The sequence below is a fragment of the Terrapene carolina genome, unplaced genomic scaffold, assembly GCF_002925995.2.
Source record: "Terrapene carolina triunguis isolate 2854851 unplaced genomic scaffold, T_m_triunguis-2.0 Scaffold179, whole genome shotgun sequence".
NCBI classification, from domain to species: domain Eukaryota; kingdom Metazoa; phylum Chordata; order Testudines; family Emydidae; genus Terrapene; species Terrapene triunguis.
The window spans coordinates 8,709,886-8,724,957 of NW_020664530.1; the positions used below are offsets into that span (position 1 = coordinate 8,709,886).

At 39.7% G+C, this 15,072-nt stretch overlaps 1 protein-coding gene across 1 annotated transcript in view; it reads left to right on the forward strand.

Moving 5' to 3' along the window:
* Positions 1 to 15,072, forward strand: part of LOC112107988 (adenylate cyclase type 1) — a 215,664-nt gene that overhangs the window by 85,334 nt on the left and 115,258 nt on the right. Inside the window, exons 3-4 of the mRNA XM_024201932.2 lie at positions 11,593 to 11,711; positions 14,984 to 15,058. Of these exons, the coding sequence (XP_024057700.2) occupies positions 11,593 to 11,711; positions 14,984 to 15,058 (194 nt within the window). The remainder of the gene's footprint in view (positions 1 to 11,592; positions 11,712 to 14,983; positions 15,059 to 15,072) is intronic.

Here is a 15,072-nt window from a genome sequence, read left to right on the forward strand (position 1 = left end):
AGTTGCAATCATTTTTTTATTTTTATTTTTTTTGGGGGGGGGGCAGATTACATGGTTAGGATTGCTTTGCTTTCCATTGTAGAGATAACATGGACAAATAGCCAGTGACAAGTGTTACTAGAGCTGTATGATTTGTTCAGAAACATATCAATTGGTTTTCTGTGCCTTGAGTTATTTATGGTTTTACTCCCAAATTTGATCCCCAGATTGGTTTTTGGGTAGTCTAGAGAGATTTTCTGGTTTTTAGTTTTGCAATGAGATTCTGATTGCATAGGTATAAGTGTGCTTGTGGTTTGTCTATTAGGCCAAGATTTTTCAATAAGGAGTTGTTGGGTGCTCAACACTTTTGAAAATCTGACCACTTATTTGGGTTCCTAAATATTGATTTAGGAGCCTAACTTTAAGATCAGGATTTTCAAAACTAGGAGTCTAGTGTATTTTTATTTTCCTGAAGTCTAGATCAGTTATAGCATGATCAATCACAATGCTTCTCTCTGCTGAGTTAAAGGTAAATCTGCCTATGGCATGCCCACTTGCTCTACCACTATTAAGAATCTACAGATCAAGGTTTTCATACGTACTTATTTTTTTTCTGTACGTTTGGACAGAATTATCAAAACAACTTCTTCTATCCCGCGATGTGTTGTGGTGAGGTGCCTCGCCTCTAAATATGTGTTTATTTTAACCTGTAGAGATGAAGTCTGATTCTTCCCTCCCCACCTTCACCCTCCCCTAACTCACATGAATGTTGTAATGTCTCCACGTATTATAATTCTTAGCATTCAGATAGATGTAGAAAGTTAGGGCAGTTGTCCCAGATGGTGGAGAGATCATATGCATAAAGGACTTATCACTCCCTGAGAGTGAGAGAGGACTAAGTGTGTTTACTTGGGGGTTTAATATTAGCTTGGTGTGACTAACAACAAAGGCATGGTTCAAGGTTGGAAATCAAGAGATCCTTAAGCAAGAGAGGAAACGTCTCTGTTCTGTGCTGCACTATGTGTGAAGTGCCATCTGCTTTACCATTTCTCTTGAAAATGAGCAGTGTCGGTGAAGATGCCGTTTATAATGCCATCACCTTAGCAGCAGCAATGAGAGAGGATCAGAATGACAGTATTATTGTCAACTTCATAATGACAATAGAATGCTGCGATTATCAAGTGAGGATCAGATTTACAATGCCATGACCATGGAACGCTTCAGTGTATAGCAGCCACTAGCACACACATCTCCAGGTACTTGCCTGATTAAGAATTATGGTAGCACGTAACCGACGTTCCTTCTGATTGTTTCATTTATTTATTTGAACAAGACCCGCCTTGTGTAAAGTAAAGCAGCTTTTCAAGCTGTGCTTTTAATATCTCACTTCTTTTTCTACATCTGTTTAGCACGTGTAGCAGGATTTGGACAGTACTGCTGATATGGCTGGATAATTAATCTAAAATGCAAACACACAAACTCGGTGGGTCTGATCCTGCTTCTATTAAACTCACTGAGAGTTTTACCATTGATTTCAGTGGAAATAGGAGGTGCACAGAATATTCTTAGTTCGCCATAGAGAACACAAACATGAAGATTTGAAGTTATGTAAGTGGGTGGTATTTATGTATCTTAGGTACTTATGTGACACCCCCCCACACACACACACATTAGCAGAGTATGAGAGTGCCTTACAGTCCATAATATACCCTCAGGGACTTACACATGTACTTCCCACTTGAGTTGATAGGAGTTACATACAACCAAAAAAAGGAAGGAGTGTGGCCCTTAATGTGGGGACTGTAAGACAATAACACTTCTTAATTAGTATATGTTTTCACACCTTTAATTTAACAACTTCTAACAAACATTTACTGATAGACTATGTCAGCTTCAAACTTAAATGAGTTTGAACCCTTGCCTCGAAGGGGCCTTCTAAGCTTCCCAGGTATTTCTCTGAACAGCTGATGTCATCGATACTCCTAGACCTTTAAACTCTTTGAATAAAGTAAAATGTTTACTGAGCAATGACATGAACAAGACTGACATATACAGTTTGTGGTAAATGTGAAGGCTTACCACATTGCCTCAGTCATTCTGTCCTTGGGAGGAGAACACTGATATAAGGACTGTGTGAAAATGCAGGATTTAAGTAACACTGTTTCCATAATTATTGAACATCCTGGCGTAGTGTTGGGGTTGAAGGACTTTGTCAGGGCCCTGACACACACCGTCTGGTAAGAATATCTCTATCTTATGATAACTCCTCTCCTCCCAGGGCACTACTCCCTGGATGGACAGTTTCACCCCTCTCTAATTTGGCTGAAGTTCTCAGTTGCCATAAAATAGGAACAGTGAAACCCTCCTACTGTGAAATGTCTTTTTCTTGTCTGAAAACTCTCCCATCAATATAAGCAGGGTTTTCTTTATAACAGGGAGAGGGTACAAGTGCTTTTCTTCCTCATCACAATAGCAATACTAGGAACTCAATTCACTCTTTGCAGATGATATGGCACTGATAGGTTTGTGGGGAGAGAAGACCTTATCTTAATCTGTAGTAGGAAACAGCTGCAGTTATGCTGTTCCATTTCCTTTGCATTCCCTGTTGGTAGCCACTGTAGAAATATTTACAGCCTCTCTTCTCCCACACTCCTTGCTGCTTAGTTATGCCTTCTTTTTTCTTCCTCCCATTTACTCTTCTCTTTGGGAACAGAGGAGGAAAGGGAGGTGAAATACAGCATTCCACAGCAAGCTGGTAAGTGTTGATTGTGTCATTTCAAGGAGATTATCAGGGTGGCACCAATTTGTAGCAGAGTGAAACTTGGACTCAACTGAGTAACAGTGCACTGAAATGCAGTCAAGTGGGGCTTTCATTCCATCTCATTATGAGCAGAGTTTCAGTACAAGTGACGCACTCTGTGTATAGCTCCTGCTAGATTTCTTTACTGCCATTACTGTGTCGGAGAGACTGGGGCAAGCAATTTCATTTTCTGTGTAATGTCACTAGCTAGCTGGCTATGTAAATGTAGTTTCATTTCATATTGTTTGTTTCCAAGAGAAGGCTCTCCGTGAACTTAGTAAAGATTCTTCTTTTTCCTGTCAACAGATCTCTGATCCTCTTATTGACATTGAACTTGCAGCTTAGGTTTCTGTCGGCTAATAATGTGTTACAAAACAGCAGACTCACTAAAAAGTTGGTTTTACCACTAGAAATTGCTATTATGAGGTCAGAAATTCACCAGCTGCCTCTTACATATCAACAATGCTATGTGTGTAGAATGTTCTCTACCGTACCAGGCCTAAGGAGGGGACTGCTCTTGCATCTAAAGTACACCTGTTTTGGGATAGGCCACTGATCATTTTATAGCCATTGTCAATTAGGTTTCAGTGGTGTGGGAATGTCTCCCTGGGGAGTGCTAAGAAGGGTTGCGTGAGGCTGATGCTGCTATCATTTAGCTTGATTGTCAGATTTACGTCTGGTAGCTTCAAATGACAAATCACCTGCTAGGTGTAAAATCTGCATTTTAACAACTGATCATCTTCTAGCATAACAGTCCAGTGAGCCACCAGCTTCTCTGATATTCACAACCCGTGTATTGCAGTACAGCATCACTAATGATCTTCAACAATTATGATTTCAATAATAAAGCACTAACAAATTATCATAACTTTTGAGACATTACAATAATGCTCTGAAACATTGCCATCTAGTGGTCTTTTAAAAAAAAAAAAAGCAAAGTCATCTTAATATAGTAGTTCTTTCCTCTAACACTATTTAGGGAATACATAACAATAACACTATATTCACAACATAATTTAATTTAAAATAATGTATAAATGAAGTCTTCTGCCTTTGTTTTACAGCTTACAAGAATGAATGATAGTAAACGTCACATGGTTGTTTGCACTGTGCTGTAGTCATGTTGGCCCAGGATATATGAGAGACAAGATAGGCAAGGTAATGTCTTTTGTTGGACCAACTTCTGTTGGTGGAAGGGACAACCTTTTGAGCTTCACAGAGCTCTTCTTCAGGTATGGAGAGAGCAACCAGAGTGTCTAAGCTAAATACAAGTTGGGACAGATTAAGCATAAGGTGTTCACATATGCTGTAGGCTACCACTTAAAATGAAGTGGCAATTAAATGTTAGCAGGCAACAGGGTGTGTTACAAATTGTTGAAATGGGCCATAAAACTAGTATCTCTGGCTTTTCGTGTCTAGCACAGTTATGAATTTAAGTTCCCAGACTTATCTTGTAAACGTGTTGTACAGGTTTTCTTTGGGGATGAGGACTGAGAGGTCAGATACGGAGTGATCACTTTGTGAAAAGTGTTCACCCATGGATGATGGGTTGTCTTTGTTTTTTATCACTTTTCTGTGTGTGAGTTCATTCAAGAGGGTAGTGATTGTCTGGTTTCACACATATAGCTCTTGTAAGAAAAGATATTGCCTCACCTATCTTGACTCTCTCAGTAAAGTTTACATAAAGTTACTGTGAGGGCATTACAGTAGTTTAGCTCTAGAAGGAATTAAAATAGCTATGCAATGTAGTGTAGGGGTAGCAGAGAGCCTACTGCTCAGTGATTTATCTTAAAACTGATGCAGGCATGCAACTGATGCAGGCATTATTGTGTAGCAAGTGATAATATTTAGGGTGCATTTAGGAGTTTCTGTTGATAAAGTAAATTCTGAGCTCCCAAATGAAAGTAAATTGAACTGTGATGCTCTTTTATTAATGATATTAGTGCCTTTTTTCTCAAAAAGAAATAAAAACTGAGATGGAACCTTATAGTGAAATAACTCATTACATCTAGAACTCAAACAGAAGTTATGGGCTTGAGGCAGAAATTACTGAGTGAGGTTCTATGACCTGTATTATGCAGGAGGTGAGCCTCCCAATGGTCCCTTCGTGCTTTACAATCTACATATCTATTAACTTCTCCCCTCAAATTGTCAACATAAAGAATTTTACTATAGCAGGAGAAGGACTGGTAAAATATTCCTGTTCCTTCACCATGGATGTGATGCAAGCTGTTTCTACCTCCTGAAAATGCAAAGGACTCTAGCAATTGTGAAGGTGTCAAGAAAATCATATTTTTTTTAATCCCAGCAGGTAGCTGCTGAATAAGACTGTTATGCATACATCTTTATATGTTCTCTTAATGAGAGCTATATAAGAGGTCTGAAAGTTTTTTGGAATGCACTGCAGCAATTCACTTTACTTCGTTCTAAGCAGTGTTTCACTATAACTGAATGCTGTATCTGGATTCTACTGGAGATATATACAATACCACCACAGCACAGGGATATTTTTGCTAATGGAGCCCAAGGTGAAACTCAATAGAGGTAAGGAAAGGGCAGTCTACATAGAAGGCCTTTGGCCTTTTGGACATCCTGACCTATCTTGAAGATCAGTTTGTCTTACCTTTTTTTAGAGCATAAGGGAGGACACCTCCTCTCTTGATAAAGTAATCTACAAAACTATCAAATGAGATGTCCCTTTTCTTAAATATATTTTTCTCCTTTGATGATCCTTAAAAATATGACCTGACATAGTGAGGGGGCAGCTAAGGTGTTCCATGCTCGGACTGTGATGTTTCTGCTACTATTAATTGTTCTACTGACACCTAGATTTCATGGTATTTTATGAATTCATGGATGCACTAGAAATAGATTATTTTAAATGAAGAGCATAAACGGAAAAGCAGCCAGTTTGTGGGTAGACAGTTGTAACCAATCATCCCACAGCACAGTGTGCAACAGAAGGGAGAGGGGAAATGTTGGCGAAGAACATTATGGAATTTGCTGATTTGAGACCGATGTTCTGATGGGAGTTTGGTTTCATAAGTGATTTACAGATTGCTGAAAGGATTCAAAAATGTGTCACAGCCATATCCCATATGGACACTGATACAAAGAATTTCATAGAAAAATAATAGCATTTTATATTGTGTTGGAAGCTATTGTTTGGGGGCTGCCTAAAGTGTTATAAATCAGTATAGAACCTTTAGAAGGAATTTGTTTGAGAAAGTATTGAACGTTTGGAAAAAGAAGTTAAATAAAAACATCTGAGTTAAGCATGTCATTCAGTCAAGAATGCAAGTGAGTTAAGTTTGACTTGGTTCAAGAGGCCTTACATAAGAATGGCTGATTTCAGGCTGTTGAATAGCTCTAGATCAGGGAATTTATAATCTCCAAAAGTCTAATATCACAGAATCGAGGAAATCTTAAACTCTGGAAGTTGAAATCTTTCCTTGACTGTGTATGTGGCAAGTGTACATCATGGTGGTTTTTTTGGGTGAGTTAAAGTTCAGTTTTTTTAATTAGTTTATTTTGTAAATTTAATATAGGTTAATAAGCAGCAATACAAATTACCATAATTCAGTATTAACTGAACATGGTAAGATATATTCTTTGTACTGTACAAGATGTAAGATTATATAAACCATTTCAGTTTTTAAGTAATAAAGTACAAAAATCTTATGTTAATGGCAATTTAAGTTTGGAAATACAGATACGCAGGAGATGAAAGTTATAGTTCCAATGTACTAAAATATTGAAGATTTTCCTAATACAATAACACTGCCCAGTACTGGTAATTCCAAAAATACATTGAGTGAAATACTGTTCATCTTGAAGTTAATGGGAGTTTTGCCATCAATTTCATTTATTTGAAATATCTGTTTTGGGGAAATCAGAGTAGTAAGTCACCATATTCAATAACTTACTAAAGATGTGAGAGTTTGTATTCTCAATCAGTGTTGAACAGTGTGCAAAACAAAATACTATTTTGCTCTCCTAATATCTGTTACGGCAATGGAATTGTTTATCTGAACAATACTATACGTATAGTTACAATGATGTATTATCAGAGTAGCCAGGAGAAGAAGATGAAGACAGACTGTACATTCCAAAATAACGTATACTGTCTGAATTTGTCCATTATATTAGTGAAATTTATTGTGTGGCTAGAATATAAAGACCATAAACAAAAAGAAAAGGTATAGTTTGAGGTTTTGGGGGCAGTTATTTTGAGATTTTTTTTTTTTGCTAATGTCCAGATTAGACAATAACAATGCAATAGATCTTATTGTATGGCGATCTTTTATGTATCTTTTCCTTTTGCACTGTGTGCTTAAAGTTAGTGTTCTATTGGTCAGAATAGTGACAAGATAAAAATTGCCATTTCCCACTTTGTTTACCATGTATATTCTATAGGGTTACCATATTTCAGCAAGCAAAAAAGAGGACGGGAGGAGCCCCGCCCCCGTCCTGCCCTAGCCCCGCCCCGCCCCTGCCCCTTCCACTCCCTCCCACTTTCTGCCCCCCTCAGAACCCCCAACCCTCCCCCCGCTCCTTGTCCCCTGACTGCCCCCTCCTGAGACCCTCCCCCCATCCTAACTGGCCCCCTAGGACCCTACACCCTACCTGTACCCTGACTGCCCAAAACCTTATCCACACCCTCCCCAGAAAGCCCCCCCCCGAACTCCCGACCCCCCCGTCTCTTGACTGCCCCCTCCAGAACCTCCCTGCCCCTTCTCCGACCCCCTGGCCCCCTTACCCTGCCGCTCGTCCCGGCATGCTGGGCAGCAGGGGAGGAGGAGCGGGGGAGGAGCTCCAGACTGCCGGAGGCGATCTGCGAATGCAGGGAGGGAAGGAGGGTGGGAGTGATCTCTGCTGCAGGGGAAGCGGAGGAGGGGCTCTCTCTGGCTGTCGGAGCCCCGTGTAAATGGCACCATCCGGCCGGCTGCCCTGTTAGTTGCGCGCTCTCTGCATGGGGGGGGGGGGAAGTCCAGACATTTACAAATTCCCCTCGGATGCTATTTTTAGCTCAAAAAGCCGGACATGTCCGGGGGAATCCGGACGAATGGTAACCCTAATATTCTAAGTCATAGCTGCTGAGTTTAGTAAGAAAAATATTTTTACTACTTCTCTTAGCAATGCAGAACCAATATAACTGTGAGACAGTGATCTCTGGATTCTTTTCTGACTCAAGCATTATCATTAGAATTAACTAAGTTCCATTCACAGAAATCTTCATTAATGATGAGACATTCGGCAGAAAGAGCCAAGCTTGACATTCCCAGATTCCCAGTTGAGTTTGTAAGACTGGCAATTAAAATACAAACCTAATGCAACATTGTTAATGGAGGACATTTATAGCCTATTCTGCCATTCCTTGGCCTAAATGAGATTTTGTACAAGGAATGCCAGATTGGGTCCTCTAGATGGATAGACCATAAACAGGGAACCCTTCAATGTTTTTTCGCAGAGTATGACCACACTTTAAATCCAATAATGTTTGTGGAAGATTGACATGTTGTGAATGGATTGGATACAGAATAAAAATACTCTAGCTGAAATCATGGCCCCATTGAAGTCAGTGGAGTTTTGCCATTGTCTTCAATGAGACCAGCATGTCACCCTCTTTGCAGTGTCCAGCTACACTGTAGTGTTGGGGTATGTTTAAAGAGTTCCAAAGGTCAGCAAGAGAGCCAGATATATCTTTATATTTTTCTGTGTACTGGCTGAGTCTGTTTGTTTGGATCCAATATGATAATGCACTAGATCCTGATGATATATGCAAGACAAGGCTGTTTGTCACTAAAAAGGAGGCCTGCAACGTATGTGGTTTTTCCTTGTCAAAGTTGTTACTAATCCGTTGGTACTCCCTGTTCTTCTACCTGTTTCACTTTTTTCTGTCATCCTCAATGGCAGCAGCTGCTCGAGCATGAATGTCAACACAAATGTTGCTTGTTATGCTGTCTCTTGTTCCCATTCAGTGTTCTATGCAGCCATGCTGATCTCCATTCCTTGTCTCTTGTGTGGGTCTTTTTTGTCGCCCTCTCTGAGAAAATGAAGATACAACACAGTGGGGCTCACTTAATGGAGATCCAGACAATGCTGTTTCCTGAACCTGATCATGTTTCTGCATAGCTTGGACTGTTATTTCCTTCATAGGTCCAAACCCTGGGTTTCTTAACCAGTCCTTACTCAGGTAATCTGGAATTCAATCCCATATTGCTTGAAAGAGCTCAAATTTTGGCCAAAAAGAAATGGGCTTTTCTCATGTTTTTTAAGACAAACTTTTTGATGTCATCTATGGGTGGGTTTGTTTGTTTGTTTGTTTGCTGCTTTATACGCTAGAAAATTATAAATTCTTATACTTGCCAGCCTCCCTTTTAATTGTTCTGCTATCCAACCCTTCTGCTACCTCCCTCCTTGGTCTGGAAAGCTCGCCAATGTCTGTCCTCTTTCCAAGGATCTACTGTAATTGGACTTTACTCATTCAGTCAGTTCTAGGCAACTAACCTTGTTTGGGTAAAGGTTTTGTGGCTGTTGTGCGGTTGCTAATGACTTGTTTTGGCAATGTCTCTAATTTTTGTTAAAATAAAATTTACCATGAAAAAAATCTTTTAAAACATACTTTCTTGTTATAGCCAATTGAATTCCAGCTCAGATGTGTACCTTTCCTGTTAACACATGTGATCAGCGATATGGTGGTGCAGCCTGCATTCCATCTAGACTATGCAGTGCCTCTCCCACTCCCTTCTCTGCACTTTATGGAGCTCTGTACATTTCTGATGTGTACTGTGGGAGCTGTCCCTATGTTCCTTAGGGCTGGTCTACACTGGGGGAGGGGGGATCGATCTAAGATACACAACTTCAGCTACGAGAATAGCGTAGCTGAAGTCGACGTATCTTAGATCGATTTACGTCGCGTCCTCACGGCACGGGATCGACGGCCGCGGCTTCCCCGTCGACTCTGCTTCTGCCTCTCGCTCTGGTGGAGTTCCGGAGTCGACGGGGAGCACGTTCAGGGATCGATTACTACCCGCCGATCTGGCGGGTAGTGAAGACATACCCTAAGTGAGGATAGGGATTACGCAAGATATCCCTTCCACCCCCACTCACCTTTGTAAGGGTCTGTCATAGCCTGGCCCACTAGGGTTTTTTGAACCACATTGTAAAATTCTAAGAATATAAGAATGGCCGTACTGGGTCATCTAGCTCAGTATCCCATTTCCCAGCAGTGGCTGGTGCCAGATGCTTCAGAGGGAGTGAACAGAACAGGGCAATTTAATCGAGTGATATATCCTGTTGTCCAGTCCCATCAATAGCAGGAATATAAAATTACACAGGTAATTAAACAGAAACTTATAGTGAGAGTATATTTTCCTAAAATGCTCTAGGACTTTTCTGAAAGGGAATTGGTTGATGTATAAAGCCACTCACAAATATTTAATTTCTGCATGTTCTTTGACTTTATTTACTATAGTTTATACCTGGATATTAAGAAACCTAATTATAATTAATGGGACTTAATTCTCATTTATGCTAAGGTCCATTTATGCTGCTACAGGGATGTTAAGGGATGTTCATTTACTGTAAATGAGAATCAGGGGTCAGTAATCTTTTTCTTGCGAAATTTAACTCACTCCTCCATGATGTAAATATCTGAAGCATTAGCCTTTGGAAGCAACACTATAGGTCAGAACTCAAAGTTGGAAGACTTGTGTTGTACTTTAGCCCTGTCCCGAGCTCATGGCTAGAGCATAAGGAGTATGTGGTAAAATGTTACCAAACAATGCAGAGCATTAGTCTGAGCAGACCTCCTATTAACCACTTCTCTTTCTCCATTCTCTTTCTTTCTTTTACTGTTTATTTCACTTTATTTAATTTTTGTCCCCTTTATTTTTCTTGGCCAAATGAAATAAGGAGAAATGTTGGGCCAAAGTTTGCTCTTGGGCAGTCATTCACAACTCCCACCATTTTAGCTCTGAACCTTGCAGTCAGATGTGGCAGCCTGGATTCCATCTCCCATATGGGATGCTAACAGATCTGATTGCAGAGTTGGGTCCTTACATTCAAATGCATCTTAGGGCAAAAATTGGCATATTTGAGTTTTAAATGTGAAGAAGTGCGGGTGCTCAGATTGTGTTCTCTTTGAGGACTTCTGGGACTATCTAAATAGGGTAGCCTTCACAAGTTTTTAAAGTGCCTATGAGTAGGTCACCATTTGGGGAATATAATTTAACCAATATCAGAGGGATCCAAAACCTTTGGAAATATGGGATTTTGGGTAAGCAGGAGAGCGACATATGATAAAACCACTGTTTCCATGCTGGCCTATATTTTATAAAAATGTACCTTTATTACTGTTCAGTTGATTCAGGCTGTGTGGAAAAAATTATAGCAGATTGCACTGTTTAAAAACCTGCTTTAATAGACCCAGTAACACTTTGATTAAGTTCCAAACCAGTAGATACAAAAGCATAGCAAATGATCTTGGAATTCCTTCCCAGATAAATGATACTGGTGATACAGTAAGTTGTTATTATTAGTTTTATGATTATAAGTATAATTATGGACAATGATTTACTCTTGAAACTAGCTGTTTCCTTACTGTATGGTCTCTTATGTTGTACAGAGGAATTTGAAAAAAACTCTCCCACAGGCAGCAGAAATATAAGAGAGGAAGGGTTCATGTTCTTTATGGAACAGAAATCCTCAGGACATATGCTGGAATAGGGGAAATGGTTCGATTTTATTCAGAATTGCTGACTGGGGGGAAAATTACACCCCAAAACTAATGGATTTGCATTTTCTTTTAGGAGCGTCTCCTGATGAGTCTTTTGCCCAGGAACGTTGCCATGGAAATGAAGGAAGATTTCCTGAAGCCACCCGAAAGGATTTTTCACAAGATTTACATTCAGAGGCATGACAATGTTAGGTAGGAGTGACACCAGCTCACGAAATAATGTAAAGCAGATAACATGTAGTGCAAATAGAGTGACACACAGTGACTTTGAGATCTTACAGCACAAGAAAGCAAGCCCAATGGAGATGCGTTGTGTTGGTTTGGGGGAGGTTGGGATGGCTGAGTGGTAACATGCCTATAGAGACTGTGGATAACAATTTTGAGTTGATAAATAATTTAGAATAGTTATCCTAGGAGGAACCAAAATTTATATGACCTAGTAGTCATCTGATACAGTCTGTTATATTTGTGGTGGATACGAATATTTATTTTGCATGATCGTGACAGACTATATTTCCCTACAAACAGGAAGCATTGGTTGTTTGTGCAATAGCTCATTTATCCAGACAATGGGAAGGAAGTAAATGTTGGTGCAGTCCATCCATTTGTCATCCTAGGAAAATGTATATCTATCCCCATCACTTGATCATTCAGCCTCTCAGATGATTGACTGAGGGCCTGTTTCTGCCACCCTTCTCGTGTTAAGTAGCATGCTGTTCCATGTGCACTCCCTCTGAAATCAATTGTTGTTATCTCAGTCTTGCTATTCTTCTCAATCCCACTCCCACCCTTCTCCTCTCAAATGACCTGGTCCTGCTAGTGCTCAGGAGTACAGTGCCTTCCATTCCACAAAGAGTCATTTTTTTTTCTTACTACTGCAAAGCCCTGGTTAAATGATCCAATAGTTCTACTAATGGTGTTCTTAGCAGAAACTTGTATTATAAAAACCGAAAACATTTTTAAAAACACTGCTTTCCACCATTAATGCTCTTTGTTTTCATTTGCTTCTAATGTTCAGCTTGGATAATGAAAACAGAGAAATTACTTTCACTGAAATTTGCACTCAGTTTCTAGTCAGTTTCACTTTGTTTCCTCTGAACAAGGGCAGTGCTGCAGGGTTTGGGTTTACCTCAGAAAAATATTTGGTTTCCAAACACTTCTGCAGGAAAGTCCAAATAAAAAACCTTTTTACTAGGGTCAGGAAGTTAACATTTATAGTGTTACCAACATTCATGATTTTAGTGCAGGTCTCATGGTAGATTTTGGTTTTTTTAAAGCCTCAGTTCCTGGAATCCTGTGATTACGTGAGAATCTCAGCTTTTCCTTTTTATTTTTAAATAAGTTTCTAACCCTCAAAGTTTCAGAGAAAAGCTTGAAAATGTGACCCAAGTGCCTCCTACAGGCTCAGAAATCAAAAGGCAGGTAAGATTTAAGCCAGTCTCATTATTTTTGGGGGGTCCTGGCTCATGATTTTTGAATGCTTAGGGTTGGTAATACTGCATTTATATTGATCTTGGATTTCGCAAAACCCAAATTGAGAGTTTCAAAAATAGGTGCCTGTAACTAGGCACCTAGGATGAGATTTTCAAAGGTCCTAAGCGATTTAGGAGCACAAGTCCCATTCAAAGTCAATGGGACTTGGTCTCTTAAGTCACTTATACACATTTTGAAAATTCCTCCCTTAAAAAAGAACTACCTACTTTTGAAAATCAGGCCATTTCTTTAGGTACAAGAATGGATTTAGGAACCTAATTTTAGGTCCCTATTTTTTAAAAATCTTGCCCCCTATCTTTATTTGTTGTGCCTAGCACTAAAATGCCACCCTCCCCATCATCTTTGCAACTCATAATAGTTTACAGATGGCCTACAAATGATAAAGTAATAAGGATGGGAGGTTGGAGAACTGATTGAAGAAAACACCTTCTAAGCCAGATAGATTGTATCACATTCCTATGCTGTGACTGTGACCGAGTCAAAGGAGACATTCTCTTCCTCAGACATACCATCAGCAAGTCCTTGTCCAACAGAACCAGTCGAGTTGGGCTCTGTAGTGAACCCTTTTTATCTTACTCTTTTAAAGAGTTGAGTTTCTCTATCTACAAGCTTTCAATCTACAAGCTTTGCTGCAACAATCTACCCAAGCTGAGTGAGTGACACTTGGAATCAGTGTCACCAGGATGTTTTCAATGCAGTACCATCTTGGGTGGATTTTGTACAATTTTGTTCAGTGAAATCTTCAATGTTGAGGTAATTACAGCCAGTTAGCTGGCAGGTGGACCTGCACTTCTTGGCTTGTAAAGATGATCAAGAAAGCTTGGGGCTAATTATTGAGACCTATTAATGCTTTCCTTGGTGAAAGGGTAATGATTGTCATAACAGGTCATCACCGGGGATTGAATTTGGGACCTCCGGTGCTTAAGAAATGTGAGTCTCTATCAGACTATCCTTTGTAGAGCATTCACTAGGGAGGGATGCATCATATTCACTGAATAGTGAGTTATTAAAGTGTGGTGCCAGCTACCAGTCTCTGCCCTAATGTTTTCAGGGAAGGTTATTGAGAAAGTGAAGTGAGGACAGTACATGTCACATCTTGAGCTCTTGGGTGTCCTTGACCCACTCTTCTGGATTTGGCCACCATTGTGGAGCAAGCTGGAAATGTTAACAAATGTTTCTCTTAGCTTATTCCAAAACATTTTTCCAGCATGTTTCTCAGTGAGTTTTGTCTCTCTTTATTCTCATCTGTTCACAGATGAATCTCTCCAGCTGTAAATCACTTCAAGCTTCCTTCTTAATACTGTAGGGGTTTATTCTCACTCGGCAGTTCAAAGCATTAAACTCCCCTTAACATGAATGGAAGCCGTGTGTGCAGAGTGGGGGCGAGATTAAAACTTTAAACTACATTTGCTTTTAACTTGATGCTGCTCCATAAACCTCAATGGATCACATTTAAACCTTTCATCCTGTCAAAGAACAAGCTACCTTCTTCCTTAAGTCTGACACCATTATATTCTTAAGTTGCAACTGTAGTGATATCAGTAAATCCTGCCCGCCCAGAAGCTTGCAAGCATTTTGGCAATTTCAGTAATTTTGTAGTGATTTATTTTCCAAGTGATGATCCTAAATGAAAATAAAATTAATACATTTTAGATGAGAAATTTTAAAAGCTTACTCAAAGGAATTTTCACTTGGTCTTACAGGTGCAATAAATCTGTCATTAATAATCATATCAACTAAATAATAATTTACACCTGTAGGATCCAGCACATTGCATTCAAGGATGTCACAAACATTAAGCCATGAGCATAAAATAATTAAGGCTCTTAACACTTCTGTGAGTAAAAAGGATAAATAAAGTCTTGTTTTAATGATGAAATAGCCTGAGGCAGAGAGATTAAGTGTCTTCATTTAGCCAGGTGTAGGGTTAGTTATAATACCCAGGAATCTTGACTCACCTTCTCTCATAGGCAAACTCCACAGAGGAGGTTAGACTGGACAGGAAGACAAAGTCACAAGCTCTTGCCTAGGGGGAAAAAATCAAGGTAAACTCCTTGGG